Below are 16,997 nucleotides of genomic sequence, written 5' to 3' on the forward strand. Positions count from 1 at the left end.
AGGCTTGGAGGTGGATTGAGCAAAAGAACGTCCAGTAGAAGACTGAGAAGCACCATGAGAAGCAGTGGCCATAACCATGTTAGAAGATTGCATCCTCATATTGGAACGTCGAGTTTCTTCAGATATGAGTTCAGCAATTGCAGCATCTAATGTTAGAAGTGGTTGACGGTGAAGAAGAGAAGCTCGAGTACATTCGAAATCATCTTGAAGAGCCATCATAAAATGGATAAACTTTCGTCGATCAAGCCAAGTGGCAAATGTTTGAATGTCTTTAGAATATTCCAACTTAGGGTCTGCGGCAGATAAATTGTTTCCAAAGATGATTAGTTTGAGAATAAAAATCAGCAATAGACTGACCTCGGTCTTGACGCATCTGATAGAGTTTAGCTTCCAGTTGAAACTCCAATGAAGCATTATAGGTGCAGTTGTATCTTTTTGCTAGAAGGTCCCAAGCAACTTTAGCATTCCCAAGTCGTGGAAGAAGACTATTGATGGATGGAACGAAAGTGTTAATGAACCAAGACAGAATTTTGTAGTGAATACTTTCCCACTCTTCCTAATGAGATACAAAGGCATCGTCTTTCTCACCGTTTCTCGACGTAGGTTGAGGGACTACTCTAGTCACATAACGCCATAATCGACTTCCTTTTAAAAAGACTTCCATATTCTAAGCCCGCAGACTATAATTGGATCCATCCAATATAAGATCAATAGGATGAACAATTGAATTAAGACTCGAGGCAGATGGAGACATACTGAAGGTGGCGTAAGCTGGCAGATGAAGAGGGAGGAGATAGGCGGAGATCTTTTACGGGAGGAAAGTTCCGTACTTTGCGAATATGTTTCTAGACGTAAAGTTCCAGATCGGACTGCAAAAAAAGGTGGAAAAGAACTCCAAATAACCGTTACCTTCACAAAGAGAGAGCACCGAAAATTCGCCGAAGGAAAAAAAAATTGTAGGCCACAAGAATGTGGCTTTGATACCATGAAGAAATAAAGAGAAAGAGAGAGAGATATTGTCATAGAAATTCTATATTTCAATGTGTGTATAAACTATACAAAGAGGGCCTATTTATATGTAAATGAGGCCAAACAATTATAGAAGGACAATAAATACAAAGAATAATATCATAATATGCCAAAGAATATTATTGTAATATTCTGGCACATGTATGGTAACAAGATCACATAAAGTATGATAACAAGATCACACAATATTCAAACAAGTTAGACTAATACAATCTTAAATATTTTATTGCTAAGCTTTCCATTCCCATTTGAAGGCCACATGAATTTTGAAGTGGCCTGATTTTGGGTTATGTATGAAACAGCTTCTACCATCATGTGAGCTCCTCGTGTACTCGTTAGAGCTCAAAAATAGGCTAATCTAAAACTCAAATTGAAAATTGGATCAGGTTTGTTGGGTTGAGAGAGAGATGAATGAGAAGAAAATTATTTGTTTCCTGTTCAAAATGTGAGAGGTCCATTCAGTTTTTAGAATATGCTTATTCTTTAAACTTGTAATTGGAGCCCACCATGTTGTATATACAAAATTAAATAAGGTCACCTGGCTATGAAAGTTGGACAATGAAAAATCAGACCAATCCAACCGCCGTGTAGGCCACGAGGTTAGTTAGTTTGGGTGATTGTTGATTTTCTTTAGCATATCCAGCATGGTTTTGAGAAATCCTATCATCATGGGCATAAAAAATGTAGTATATTTGCTAATGTGTATATGTATTATAAATGTAACATGTGTCATTATCCATCATTATATAGTAAATATTATTTAATGGCTTTGTGCCCAATACAACTAAATTTAATAGTATTTTTGGGCACAACTTGAATCCAAAAAGTCCTGTGAAGCAACCATCAACATTCAAACAGAAAACTCGCGGTCAAATAGCTGGATCGGTTTATTTGCTCATCTTAGCCTATGGTGTTTGAGAAACTGTTCATTTGGTTGGCCATTGTATAATGAAGGAGTGAGCCTCACAGATCTTCGTTGATGCGACGCGCGCATAAGCATTCCTCTGGCTAAGTACCAGGAGGTCCTGAACCCATTGTATCAAGTAGAAGCGATTTGAGGTCTTGGTATCGATCCCTAGTGGGGGTGGCTCCCAATGGAGTATGTGTACAGGCATGGGTGTGTACTAACAAGCTAACCCCAAAAAATAGAGAAAAAGAAGCGAATTGCGTACTGAGTACTTATAGTTTACTGGGTAAACCGTGTGGGGCCAACCATGGATGAAGGACTCTTATCCAAGCTGTCCATCCATTTTTCAAGATCATTTTAGGGAATGAGATAAAAATTGAAGCATATCATCCAAATCTCAAGTGGACCACACAGAAGGAAACGAATAATGATGTCCACCGTAGAAACCTTCTTAATACCCAAAGTAATATTTATTTCTAATCCACCTGTTCACAAGGTCACAAAGACATGGATGAAGGGAAAACATAAATATTAGCTTGAATCCAAAACTTCTGTGACTCCCAACGTGTTTTCAACGGTTAATCATTCAATTTAAACTGTTTCCTATGGTGTGATCCACCTAAATGAGCTGGTAAAATGGATGGATGGTGTGGATAAAATACACAGATCAAGGTGGGCCCCACAGAGTTTACTCAATTCGATACTAGGCAATCTGCTTCCGTATCAGGTATGAACGCTGCACTTTCCTGTCGCTGGCACTACAAAGTGGAAGGCCACATGTCATTTTCATTCTCTATCGCATCCCTTCGCTGTATTTCACTACCCAGATGCGATGAGGGTCCGAGTCGAATCATCCACTGCGCACGTGGCATCCACGTCAATCCAGACTGTCCAAATCATGGGGGACATACCTAAGATAAAATCCCTTCTTGTCAGATAGTAATTAAATGTCCAATAAGTGGCCACTGAATGGACAGTTAAACGAAAAAAATGATGAGTGGTCCAAGTTCAACGAGAAAATTCAGATGGTGGTTAAGACCATCTTCAGCAATTTAATAGATCTTTTCAAACTATATACAGATGCTCACATACAACAGGTTAGTCTAACTAGCTGGCTTGTAGGCCCACTGGTATTACATCTCACCCTTCAATGAGGTTGCCCCACAGAGAAAGTAGGACACCCCATTGAATTGTATGTCCAACCAACTGGCATGTGGGGCTTATCATAGTATTTGTATAACATCTTACCAATATAATAAGGTTGTTCTACTGCGAAAATAAGATACCCTATAATAAGTTTGATATAATTATTAATGGAACACATGGTGGAAAATAATAAAACAACCACTCCGATTAGATAGACTTCATTTTTCGAGGCATCTCATTTTTATGCTAGGAGCTACCTTACCCAATAGGTAAGATGCCATACAAACACCATGGCGGTCCCCATGTGTCAACTAGTTGGATGAATAAGAACAACTAGGGCATATTCTCTTTCTTTCAAATATATATATAGGTGGACCTCATGGGAGCTTCCCATGAAGTCTAAGATTTGTGAGTTCGATTGTGATGTATGATGGATATGGAAAATCATGCCTAAAATATCTAAAAGTACCTGGTGGAGCTCACTTGAGTTTGAAATGACTTTAAATTTCGTGTGACTCCTTGTTCAAGTGGGACACACATAATGGATGGCCTAGATGTCTAAACCATATCTCATTGGACCTTATATATAGAGTTGGATACAAACCGAGTCAGCTTGATTAACTTGCTCAACTTGGCTCGGAAAAGCTCGACTTGGCTCGAAATTGGGTTTGGGTCAAGTCGAGCTAATTTTTGGGAGCTAAAAAAAAATTGAGTTGAATTTGAGCTTGAACCCGACTCGGTTTAGGTTGGCTTGGCTTGAAATTGGGTTTAGGCCAAGTTGAGGTAATTTTTGAGAGCTAAAAAAAATCGAGCCAAGTCCAAGTCGGACCGAGCTCGACTCGGTCAACCGAGTTGTGGTCCCCCCCTCCAAATAAATAAATAAAAAACAACTGATCACGCTCTAACAGCCGAACCCCTAAACCAAAACCCTAAAATCCACCCCCCATCTGAGACCCCCTTTCTCTCTTTGCCCAAGCGTCGTTTGCCCTCCCCTTTCTCTCTGCCCAAGAACCCTCTGGTTCCCGACCCAAGCTCGTCAGTCATCCTTGCCCATTTAACAGTCACTACCTCCGAGCCTATCTGGTATACTCCTCTTTCTTTGTATTTCTTTGTCTAGGTATTTGGGGAGACCGACCTAGTGTTGTCCATGGCAACCTTGCTCAATGTCAAATATTTTGTAAATATTGATATATTTAAATATCGAGAGCACAAACTCGAGCTCAGATTCAAAGCACAAATTCGAACTTGGCTTGAGCTACTGACGAAACTGGGTCGAGTTGGATAGTCAGGCTCGAGGACTGAGTCGAATTTGAGCTGGGGTTGATTGCTGGCCAAGCCGAGTCGTGTTGTGCCAAGCTTGACTCAGTGTCCAGTCTAGTTATATATAGTTAAGAAGGTTTTAATGGGTGAGCATCCTCTCTCAACTATTGTCTATGGTGGCCCATGTAAGTCTTGGATTGGCCTGATTTTTAGGCCCATGACTCACCATAGAAGGGTGCATCTAATTAATGGGATGGATGTCTGTCATCCAACACATTGGAGCCCATATAGCTCGACCTCATGGCAAGTCAAGCTCTATGGGTCTACCGTGATGGGTGATGGACATCTACAACGTTCATATGGTAGATCCTCTAGGTTATGGGATGTGTCAAAAATCAGACGCATCTGGAACTCAGGTGTGCCACACCATTTGGAACTGCCTAAAACATAAATCATTTGGTGGGGCTTACTTAGTTTTGAAATGGCCTAAAATTTGATGTGAACCTTCATTTAAGTAGAACACATGCAATGGATAATTGGATATGCTAGATGTCTAAATCACATCTCACCAGGCCTATATACAATTAGGAAGGTTTCAATGGATGGGCATCCACTCTTAATTATTGTCTTGGGTGTGGTTCTCCTTGAAATTACACGGTTATCTGATACGAATACCATGATGCAGAAGCTGACGGATCTTAAAATTATGACTAAGTCCAATGGGGGGAGAGGAGTGGGGTGAATAAGACCATTTAAAATTATTTATCGATTAATTCAATTTATGCTACAGGGCTAAATGAGTCCAAGATTATAGACTAAAAAAATACAATTATATGTGTCAAGTAATCTATAGGTGTGAGATAGCTATATCTAGTATGTGCAATGCATTAGACACCTAGCATACAATTTAGTTATGCATCTATACGAAATAAATAAATCACAATACAAATATAATAGAATTGCATACACAATTAACAATTGCAAACACAAGGATATGTAGTGGTTCAGATAAATCCCTACTCCACTCCCGGATGATGAACTCAAAACTTGAGTTTTTCGGATTTCAATAATTGAATGGTTTTCTATAAGTCCACCATTAACATTTACAATAGTTTTATATAAGTTCACCACTAATCTGCTCATACAAATATTTACAAAGGTTTTCTATAGGCTCACCAATAATCTACATATATACATACCCATGTCGGTAGCTCACACGGAGACTTACACGTACACACTTATGTTAGTGGCTCACACAGAGACTACGTGCACTCCTGTCGGAGGCTCATATAGAGACCTAATTTTAAGTTTGGGTTTCAAACTTTGTACTTAAATATACACAAGAATTGAGTATATAATGGGCTCTCAAATTAAACTCTTACCAGTTAGATGAGTTTCGTTGACAATGTGTTTACTGAGATGCTTCTTCACACTTGAATCAACTTCTCTTCAGCTCTCCCAATCTTTAAGATGGTTCTTTTTTAGCTCTAAGACAACTATCTTACAATTGATATACCTATGATGATGCCAAGGTGTTGAGAGAGTAGGTTGATTGAATCTCATACAACTAATAGGATAGTTGGTTCCATTTTGAGGATTTACCTAGATGAGTATTCTATAAGATGATAAACAAGAGATTTGCCTATAGGATTGGAGTCTAACCTTTGGAGAATATAAAAGAATATATACATCTTCAAGGTGAGCTTGGAATGCTATTATAGAGTGATGAGACATAAAGGAAGATCACATGAACTTAATGGATTGGAGCCTAAATGTGTTGTATAGGAGTTTAGAGGCTTCAAAACTATATAAAACTTATCTATTTTGCCAAGGTCCGAGTGCTCATTTTATAAGAAAAAGGCTTCAGCGGATCTATAACGGCTTGTTCGGTCGAACTTAAATAGGTTCCGTTCGACCAAAATTAGCCAGAATAGCAATATTATTGGCAACGATTGAAGGACATTAGGAAGTTCCTGCAGAGATTCTATATATATAACCAAGCATCAAATGGGTAGTCCCAAAACAATGGCCTCTACAACCCCTTTCCTGTACTAGATGTACCAGGGCAGAAGATTTCATTAATAATGGCAAGTTTTTCTCCTTGACACCATATCCATTACAAAACTAGGTTGGTTAAGCATAAACTACAACACATTATCTGGGGCCCGTCGTGATGTCTACATGACACCCGTGATGACATGAGCGCCTCATGTTTTCCTTGGTAGCAAAAACTAGGCTGATCGAAAACTCAGGTGGGCCACACCACAGGGAATTGGGATGGGGATGCGCACAATTACAAACCTTCTAGATTGTACGTCAGCATTCAAAATTTTATATGCCATCCAATCAAATGGTCGACATCCCAGAAATCAGGCTTCTCCAAAACTCAGCTGGGCCACACCATATGATTTTTGAGGATTTGACATGATTAAGAAGCATACATGACTTGTTGAATGATTTCTTCAAGCTGTAACTTTTGTCAAACTTGTGGGCCAAACATCAGTCGCCCAATAAAAAAAGTGATTAGTGATTAAGCAAAAAAGGAGATATGACATTCATCATGCATTGAGGCCTTTGTTTTTTTTTTTTTTTTTCTAAAATAGCACAGGGAGGATTTCTGTCTCTCCTTTCTATCCATCTATAGTCCATTTGAGAGGTGGAGGTTTGTTCTCTCCCCTAGCTAGGTGTACTTTGAAAGCTTCATCTAATATATGCTCAATCGCTCCGATCCGCCTCTCTCCCTCCAAAAAAAAAAAAAAAAAAGAAAGAAAAAAACACGTCGGACACCTTACATTAAGAAAAGGGTCCTCATGCATTTTGGGCCTTGGCATCTGCACGGTATCATTATATGAGTTGCTTCGTTATTATGAATGTTTATGAGTATGAACGGTCAGTCGCTTAAAATGGGTAGCCAAGATGTGAGTGTAAAATATGGATTGAGAAAATCAATGATGGGCCAATCCACATTTATGGTTTAGGATGCACAGACCATTCTACTATAGTTGGATGCAATTCCCCTACTGGTGAGTGGTCCCACATGATGAAAGGTCGATAAATATAGAAGGAGAATTAGGCCTGTTTGGATTGGTGGAAAACAATGGAAATGAAATTGATTTCCACATGTGATAACCTTTTCCCTGCATACATAGTTGGGTGTGAAAACCAATTTCCATTTCTACTATTTTTTTCCCTCAAGAATTATTGTGTGCTAAAGCAAGGTAAATTATCATAATTTCTTTTCCACACATTTCCTTTTCCTCAAATGTGATGTTTGGTTTTTCATATCCTCATTTTTCTTTGCACCAATCCAATCAGGCATAGTTCTTTTTTTTTTGAAATTATGCTTCTTTGATATCAATTTATGAGATGTGTTGCACTTGGCTTTGATTTCATTTTCACACCACTAGAATTTCATTATTGCTAATGACAAGAAATACAAATTAAGCATATTTCAGTTCTCATAGCAGCATACGATAAAACAAGCATCTTTTCTTCTAAACTAGACCTAACAAATTCCCCCATACTCCAAGAACAAGCGAAACTAGAAACATTTAAAACCCATGAAACAAAAACCAAAACCATGCCTTCAAACAAGAATCCCTCATGTCATCTCAACAGCACCTCCTCTTTTGGGATTCACCGATGGAAAATCCTCGACGTCGTAAACTGAAATATGCTTTGAGTTCTCAAACTTCTCTCCGTCGCCCCACAATGCATAAGCCTCCTCTCCATGGATTGCATCATCCCCAGCTTGCATGTCCTCATCACTCAATCGAAGTGGAACGACAAGCCTTATAAGCAAGCATATCAAGCTAGTAACACCAATATTGAGGACAATTATGAATAAAATCCCTCCAACTTGGATGCCTAGTTGATGGAGCCCTGCGTTGGTCCGGCCCATCTTGAGCCCATATAAAAGACCAATGTATTTTAGGTCGTTGCCGTAGAAGAGACGGTTAAGGCGGGGCTCGGCAAATAGGCCCGAAAGGATACCTCCTAAGCTCCCCGCGATAGCATGCGTGTGAAAGACGGCCATCGTGTCGTCAACTTGTTTTAGAAGATTGACTTTCTTGTGGATGACCATCATTGTGTACCAAGGGATGCTTCCTGAGAGCATCCCCATAATAATGGCTGCCCAACATTGCACCACACCTGTTCATAGGTATTTTTAGAATCTAGGGCTATTTTAATTTTCGAAACAAACATATGCTATCGTATTCGAACAAGGCTCAATGCCCAAAATCATTGTAGCCCATCTCAGCTATTGTTTGTATGATCCAGGAGGGCATAACTTTCCTGATGGAGACATTAGCCGTTACAAATGATTACCATGATTATAATCATGATCATGAACTATGTTAGAGATAGTTTATTCATGTGCAACAGAAATCAAGAACTGCGCTGGTTAGGAGTGAGTTGATATAAGTTAAAGGCTTTAAAGTAATAATTATTTCCCCAATATTTACCTCACTTTTTTAGATGTTTGATTTGACTACACCCATTTTTACACATAAATCGAGAATGCCACGACATATTTATGGCTCCCACCGTGATGCATATCGCTTATCCACACTGTTAATCTATTATGCCTGATGAATTTATGGCATAAGCAAAAAAATGAGGCATATCGAAAGCTCAAGTGGACCATGCCACTAGAAAAAGGAAATCGAACACTTACTATTAAAAACCTCTCAGGCCCACTATTTCTTTTTGTGTGCGCCATTTAAGTGTTCAATCTACCTCATTTTTTGGCTCATGCTTTAAAATATTGTGTTAAAATGGCTGTACGAAATGGATTTATCATATACATCACCTTGAGGTCCACAAATTTAAAATAATTCTTTTGAACCAATTTCTGAGCTAAAAAGTAAAATGGATTTTCGAATGATTTTCAAACGGGTGAAATGGTAATAATTACCCATTTCAAGGGTATTTACACAGCCGTTGAAAAATCAAACACACCCTAAAAAAAACTTGAACTATGGTCTAACAGAAGTAATTGTGGCCCTTTAACTAGAATGGAAAAAAATTCATATAACCGAATCCAATCAGTTGGGATAAGGCATCATTATCTAAGCCTTATCCCAATGAATTGAAGTTAGGTACATGAACCTTGTTGATTTGGGACCTTTATCTGCCACCTTTTAGAGCTAAGGAAAAAAACCTAATTTTTCTTGTAGAAAAGAGAAACGATCCGGTGTGAAATCATCCACATGGAAATTTCACTACAGAATCTTTAGTGTGTCCCACTTGATCACCTGGCTATCAGAAAGTCAACAAAGGTAGGCACACTTTCCATCTCCAGCATATCTTGGGCACATGTTAATAAGTTCATTGAAAATGAAGTTTCTAGTAATGGAGAATTGGTCCTCTAAACTTCAACAATGGGTGGCTGGTACTCATTGTCATGGTTTTTTAACAGTCATCCACATCCACAGTTACAAGAGATTTGCTACAATAGATCCCTACGTATTAATATTATTTTTCACGCCTTTGGGTGATACTCAAAACTGTCTTTGTATTTGTGTTCTCGTGGAGCAGGCTTGTTCGATGGAAATCAAAGGGTTGAAATATTCTAATTCCATGGTGAGGCCATTTAAATAAATAAATAAAAGAAAGAAAGAAAGAAAGAAAGATGGTTTAAATGGATGCAACATGTCCCCAAATCCAGCTTCTGTTTCGACCTAAAATAACAACACATGAGGATGTGTTATAGAAAATTCTGCACAACATTACACGGATGTGCTAGACCTGAGCTTTCCATAATGTTGCCAGTTCTATCCTGGCCCCAAAAACAGGCTGTATGAAAAATCCTAAGGCAGACCATGGTGCATGCAGCTTAGGGATGGCTAGAAAAACATCATTTAGGTTGTCCATTTTTATTTTTTTTTGTACCTCCCACCTCCAGAGACTGAATACACCTTTTTTTTTGCTTCACTTGAGTCGTACTAATTTAATAATTGAATGTAAAAATATCTAAAATAGATATAAAGATTTAAAATATGTAAATTAGCTAAAATAAGCCAAAATGCGGCAGTTTATATGGTGGCTTTGGTACAAGGCTTGCCTAGCCTCATAGTAACCTATGGAGAAGAATGATCTTTTATTTTAATCTTTCATGTTGGGTTGACGTAGGAGAGGATGTGTTGAGGTTGAGCACTATCTTCCTCAGGGATAACTATTTTGAATCTACTAAACTTCTTTGAACTCCTCACAGAGATACTTTGAATTCACGAGGAAAATAAGAAAAATAAAATAATTTCTAGAAATTCATAATAAATTGATTGATTGATGAAAAATAAGCTTACAACTTAAATAATAATATAAACTCCTAGAAATCGTGACTTCCTATAAATGGTAAACTTACTATTTATAGACATCGTGATTTCCACTAGATCTCATGGTTTTGGGCAAAAAATAGTAAGTGGCCTATTTGGCTCAACCATGTTATTCTCCTAATTATTCTAAGTACTGTTCATGTTGGACGCAACTCCTAAAGCCTAACGGATGAAGAGTTATAATCAAAGTAAAACTTACTATAAGTAGTAAAAATTAAAATAAAACAGAAATTCGACCGTTGATCGTATGAAACCTTACAAATTTGGTGTGTGCAACCCAACCTAGCCGGGTTCGGTGGCTAAAGTAGCTCATTCTACCCAAAATCATTTATGGCACATCGGATAACTCATTCTGATTTGCGAGATATGCCCATTTTAAGGTTCTGATAGTCCCGATCACTTCCACCTCCGATCGGGCCTTTTCTGGTCCATTTTGGCCATGAAATTATACCCGACCCGCTCTATATCATGGGTTACGCCACAGATGTGTGGGTAAAATGACTTGATTTGATGTTTAGCTGAGTTAGGTTGACTTGAGTTAACTCGGTTCAATATTTTAATTATTATAAATTGAAAATATTAGGACCGCTAATAAGAATTTGAAATAGTTAGATTTGTTATAACTAAATAGAATGTATTACAATGAAACAAATCAACTCGGAGAGATTTCAAGCGAAGTAACGGAGAAACTGGATTTCGAGCTTGGCTAGGCTGAGTTTTAGAGACCGTCGCTGAGTCGACTCGATGTGACCACCTCACTGACTCAGCGGAGTAATTAACTAGCCCATTCAACCACTTTGAAATAAAAGATTAAAGTGGTGGAGGGGAGATTTGAACAGAAAATTCTCCTTAGGAGGACCAATGTATCATGATAGCTGACCATACATGAAATCACCGCTAACTTCTTCCATTTTATATATTTTAATATACTGTAAATATATATATTAATACCCACCTCATTAAGTCATTCAAAAACTAGGTGGAGTTTCGAGTCGCCCCGACCCGGCTAGATATCGCGTCGAGTCGAGTTTCAGGGTTTTTGAAATATATATGAATTCAGCCCATTTACTTAAATGGGCCTCATTTTTGGGCCTGACCCAAATCAATACCCATTTAGCAATGCCCAAAGCCAGCTCTAAGCGGGTGGAACGGGTTGACCCCTGGGCCGACTCGACCCGGTGTAGCACGAGTCATGCGTTTTATTTAGAAAATTAGGAAAAGGTGGTTTGATTGAAGTACCCGCAGCAGGTGTAATGCAAACCAAGCCGGTGATCATGCCTTGTACGGCACCAATGACGGAAGGCTTTCCAAAGAAGAGGATGTCGAGAAAGAGCCAAACGAGTAAGCTGGTGGCCGCACAGACGTGAGTATTAAGGACGGCCAGAGATGCGTCAACGTTGGCCGCATAAGGACCTCCACCGTTGAACCCCGTCCAACCCATCCAAAGCAGGCCTGCGCCGGCGAGCATCAGGAGAATGTTGTTTGGTGGAAATCTCTCCCTGTCTTTTGTTGCCCTGGGTCCCACCTGTACATTATTTAAAAGTGGCAATATTACAGGACTGAAATTCCAAAGTCTCACTGATGATTTCCTTCTTCCTGTCTTACTACTCCAGAAACCCTACCTGTGGGCCTCATCTACTGATTTGACACGTGTCTTACTAATCGAGAAACCCTACCGGCGTAGTGGAAAAGCTCCGTGGCCCCATGATGTATTTTTTTTAATCCACACCGTCCATTCATTTTTGTAGCTCATTTTAGGGCAAGTACCAAAAAATGAGACAGATATAAAATTCAAGTCGACCACACCACAGGAAATAGTGAGGATTGAATGCTTACAATTGAAAACATCTTGGTGGTCCACCGAAATGTATATTTTCTATCCAACCTATTCATACAATCACATAAACCTGGATGAAGGGAAAACAAAAATATGATCTTGATCCAAAACTTATGTGTCTCCAAGAACTTTTCAACGGTAGGCATTCAATCCCCACAGTTTCCCCATGTGGTGGTCCACTTAAGATTTAAATCTACCTCATTTTTTCTCTCATGCCCTAACATGAACTGGCAACATGTATGGACGGCATGGATAAAACACGTACATCATGGTGGGGCCCAATTTCACCACCCAATAATCACACTTTGATAATGATCCTGACCTTTGATTTTTGTAGTTGAATGCAGTCCATTGAGAAAATTCTTCAACATTCTACATTCATCTATGGCGAGGATTAAAACACTAGTGTATGATATCCTTACCCAAAAAGCTGCGGTGAATCCGGCAACACCCGACGAGAGGTGAATGACGTATCCGCCGCAATAATCAATTACTCCGGCCTTGAACAACCATCCAGTCGGACTCCATACGCTATAAGCACCAATGGTGTAAGAGAACGTAAGCCAAAGCGGCACGAACAAAATCCATGCATGGAAATTCATCCTCCCAAGAAGAGCACCCGCGATGAGAATCAAAGTAATTCCAGCGAACACGAACTGGAAGAAAATCATCGTAGCGTTTGGAAACATGCCCGCGAATGCTGGGGAGAGGAGGTATTTCTGGTCTAATGCAACACCGGGTTTTCCCCAAAAGAAAACGAGCTCTTCGCCAAACGACATTCGATAACCCCATCCAACCCAACAAACAAGAACGGCTGCGAAAGCGTAAAGAGCCATGAAAGCTGAATTCACAGCCCATTTCTTTTTTACGATGCTACCGTAGAGGATTACGAGGCCTGGCACGCTCTGGAGCCCGACCATGGTTGCTGCCGTCAGTTGCCAGGCATTGTCGGCTTTGTTCATCCATTCGGGGCTCGCTTCGTTTGGAGCGAGGTTCTTGGGAAGTGTGAAATTTGTGAAATTCGACATTTCTGCTGTCTGATACTGGAGAATTACGAAAGAAGAAGAAGAAGGTAAAGAAGGGAGAAGATGAGAGGAATTGCACCCTCTCTTTCTCTTCTTCTCTGATCTATGTATGTGTGTTTTTTTCTGTTTTATGGCTATGCATGTATAGAGAGAGATGAGATGAGATGAGGTTTGAAATGAGGAATTTGGTGGTGTTTATATAAGAGGTGAATGAATTGTAATTGCTTTGGAGATGGCGTTTCTTTTGTAGTATTGGACGTGACGATATGCGGGTGATTTTTAGTGATATATTAAAATAAAGTGCCATGTAATTTTGAATGTGCACCGTTGATCTTTTTATTCTAACAGCCGGGAACGGATTGGCTACTGCCCCTGACACCAGCCCAGTGGCTGGTGTTCGGTGGTCTGTGGGCCCCACCATGATGTATGTGTTTCATCCATTCCGTTCATCCATTTTTAAAGATCATTTTAGGGCTTCATTATAAAATAAGGGGGTATAAATCCTATGTGGACCACACCACAGGAAAACAATAGTGATTGGATATCCATCATTTAAATCCTCCTAAGGCCCACTGTACTGTTTGTCTGACATCCAATCTGTTGATTAGGTCATAAAGACCCAGATGAAGGGAAAAAACAAAGATCAGCTTGATCCAATACTTTTATGGCCCCCAAAAAGTTTTTAATGGTCGACTTCATTCAACAATGTTTCCTGTAATGTGGTCCACTTGAGATTGGGATATATCTCATTTTTTTTTGTAAAATCATAAAATGATCTATAAAAATAGATGGACGGCATGGATGAAACACATACATCACGGTGGGGCCCATAGACCACCGAATGTCAATGGGAGTAGCCAATCCGTTTCCCTAACAGCCATCTTGCAAGCCACCGTGTGATGATCGTGATCGTACGATCAGTGGACTTTGTACCTTTATCCGCAATGGGGCCCACTGATTGAAAGGTAGCGATCATGGAGAAAATTATCATTTGGGTAGTTGCAATTTGGTTAAGCTTACATCCAGGTCAGTTATCAAGCGTGATCTGTACACGTGAAGTGGTGTGGTAGATCCGGGACCTTTGGTCTGTTGGGTCCGGACGCCGTTTTGCTAGTGGTTGGTGTTATGTGGACCCCACCATGATGTATGTGTTTATCCACTCCGTCCATCCATTTTGAAAGATAATTTTAGGACTTGAACCCAGAATTGAGGTAGATTTAAATCTCAGGTGGACCACATCATGGGAAAACAGTAGTGATTGAGTGTCCACCGTTAAAAACCTCCTAGGCCCACTGTAATGGTTATTTGACATATAACCTGTTGATTAGGTTATACAGATGTGGATGAAGGGAAAAATATATATCAGCTTGATCCAAAACTTTTGTGCCCTAGAGAAGTTTTTAATGGTGGGCGTTCAATCAACACTGTGCGGTCCACTTGAGATTTAGATCAACCTTATTTTGGGTTCATACCATAAAATGATCTTAAAGAATGGGTGGACGGCATGGATGAAACACATACATTATGGTGGGGCCCACAGAGCACGGACCACTAGCCATTGGCTAGTGGCAGGGTCAGTAGCCAATCCGTTTCCGTTGGGTCCTACAGTGGGAGAGTGCCATACCCTGTCAATCAATGGATAGATTCTTTACATGTGTCAATTGCGTATGAGATCTAAGCCGATCATCAGACAGTCCCCACCTTAGATGGGCTAGATGCAGAAAACCACAAGATTATCTATTCAATGAGGGAAGTAAACAGATGGTTAAGGAAAAACTCAACCAACTGTTCAAATTTTCTTTCCTCCGGATGAATGGTGAGGATAGTCCAATTAGTCCAGGTACATCCAGTGGCGTTTTTGTAAATTTCTGGACAAGCAGGGGTATGTAAAAAAGGATTTCATGTCTTTTACTGGAGCTGTCATTTCATATTTTTTAGCGGAAATACCAACAACGGCTATTGCTCTAGATTCCGCGAAATTACAAGAGCTACTGTCGGCACTCGTTTGCAGCGATACATCCAATGGCGCATTATAGCTGCGTCGACTTAGCTTTTTGTACACCCTTGCAGACAAGGTTAATGAAACCTGCTACTAAGCTACAGCTAAGACGATATCTCGTAGAAAACATGCACATTAGGCATGCTATATAAAGGGTGCGTTTGGTCTCACCAGATATCGTGAAATTTCACGAAATCTTGCACCAATTCGACTGATTAATGGTGAAATTTTGTGCGAACTATTGGAATATGTGTGCTACTGGAAAAGCTCTGTGGGACCCACCATGATATATGTGTTTTATCCTCTCTGTCCATCCATTTTCTCTGCTCATTTTAGGGCATGAACTGAAAAATATGGCTAATCCAAATTGCAGGTGGACCACACTATAAAAAGCAGTGGTTAATGAAATCCTCTGTTAAAAGTTTCTTGAAGGATACAAAAGTTTGGATGAAACTGATATTTGTATTTTCCCTTCATCTAAGTCTCCGCGACCTATTCAATAGGTTGGATGGTAAATAAACATTACAGTGAGCCCTAGGAAGTCTTTAATGGTGGCATTCAATCACTGCGCATGGTTCCTTGTGGCGTGGTCCACCTGATATTTGCATCTGATTCATGTCGAAAACTGAGGGTTCAAAACCAATAGACGGCATGGATAAAACACATACATTATTGTGGGGCCCACATTTCCTGCACCAACCAGTGTGCTGTGTGTTACACTACGCAATCCGAATCCTCATGGTGCATATGCTCATTGATTGTGCACATGGGGCCCGCATTAACTCAAATTAAATCATCCGTTGTGGGGGCCACTATAGATAGGTCATAGTTTGATTTGACGATTGTGATCTTTTATTAATGAATATTTGTTTATTGAATTAAAACGTTGACTTCTGTTTTTGTATTTTTATTTGTTTTTTCATATGGGTCAAGGACTTCCCAATAACCGGGGCTGGATTTCAGCCCCAGACCCAAGCTACTAGTAGATAGGTCCGGTTTATGCCAGTTCCACTGCAAATCAGATGGTTTGTGTTGGGATTGGGTCTGGTACAGATCAAGAAGATCTAGCCCCAACCCACTAATATATGGGTTGGGATCTAAATTGAGTTGGTCTGGTTTCTAATCTCTAATTTAATAAATGTAGGACTTCTTGTTAGACAACCAATCACAAATTTTCTCTTGTTTAGTTAATGTAGGATTCCCTATTGGACAACCAATCACAAGTCATTAGTGAAGGAATTTTAGTCTAGCTTCAGTTTTGTGCGGCCCAAAATCCATCCAATTAAAAAGTTGTGTTTGGAATAGGAAGTGAGTATTGAGATATTTCAAATGTAACTCAACTGATCTAAATTCAGATCTGATTGGTTTATTTGGATATTCTCCAAATAAAAATCAGAACATGATTCTTATGGGTAATTTAATAAAATATGTACCAATTAAAAAAATCATTTTTTTT

At 39.5% G+C, this 16,997-nt stretch overlaps 1 protein-coding gene across 1 annotated transcript; it reads right to left on the bottom strand.

Annotated features, from left to right (window-relative positions):
• Positions 1-7,663: 7,663 nt before the first annotated feature.
• On the bottom strand, positions 7,664-13,717 carry LOC131233661 (ammonium transporter 2 member 5-like). Its single transcript, XM_058230453.1, has 3 exons — positions 12,940-13,717; positions 11,920-12,205; positions 7,664-8,494 (listed from the first exon to the last, which is right to left on the bottom strand). Exons 1-3 carry the CDS (start codon positions 13,543-13,545, stop codon positions 7,944-7,946), a joined length of 1,443 nt encoding a protein of 480 aa, XP_058086436.1. The 5' UTR covers positions 13,546-13,717; the 3' UTR covers positions 7,664-7,943.
• Between the last annotated feature and the right edge of the window lie 3,280 nt (positions 13,718-16,997).

This window comes from Magnolia sinica, chromosome 18 (genome assembly GCF_029962835.1).
Source record: "Magnolia sinica isolate HGM2019 chromosome 18, MsV1, whole genome shotgun sequence".
Classification (NCBI taxonomy): domain Eukaryota; kingdom Viridiplantae; phylum Streptophyta; class Magnoliopsida; order Magnoliales; family Magnoliaceae; genus Magnolia; species Magnolia sinica.

Excerpts from the sequence above, each read along its gene's own strand:
- LOC131233661 (XM_058230453.1), bottom strand. The coding sequence starts at position 13,545 with ATGTCGAATTTCACAAATTTCACACTTCCCAAGAACCTCGCTCCAAAC. Across the intron at positions 12,206-12,939 it reads GATTCACCGCAGCTTTTTGG|GTGGGACCCAGGGCAACAAA; the intron begins GTAAGGATATCA and ends AATAATGTACAG. Across the intron at positions 8,495-11,919 it reads TTGCATTACACCTGCTGCGG|GTGTGGTGCAATGTTGGGCA; the intron begins GTACTTCAATCA and ends ACCTATGAACAG.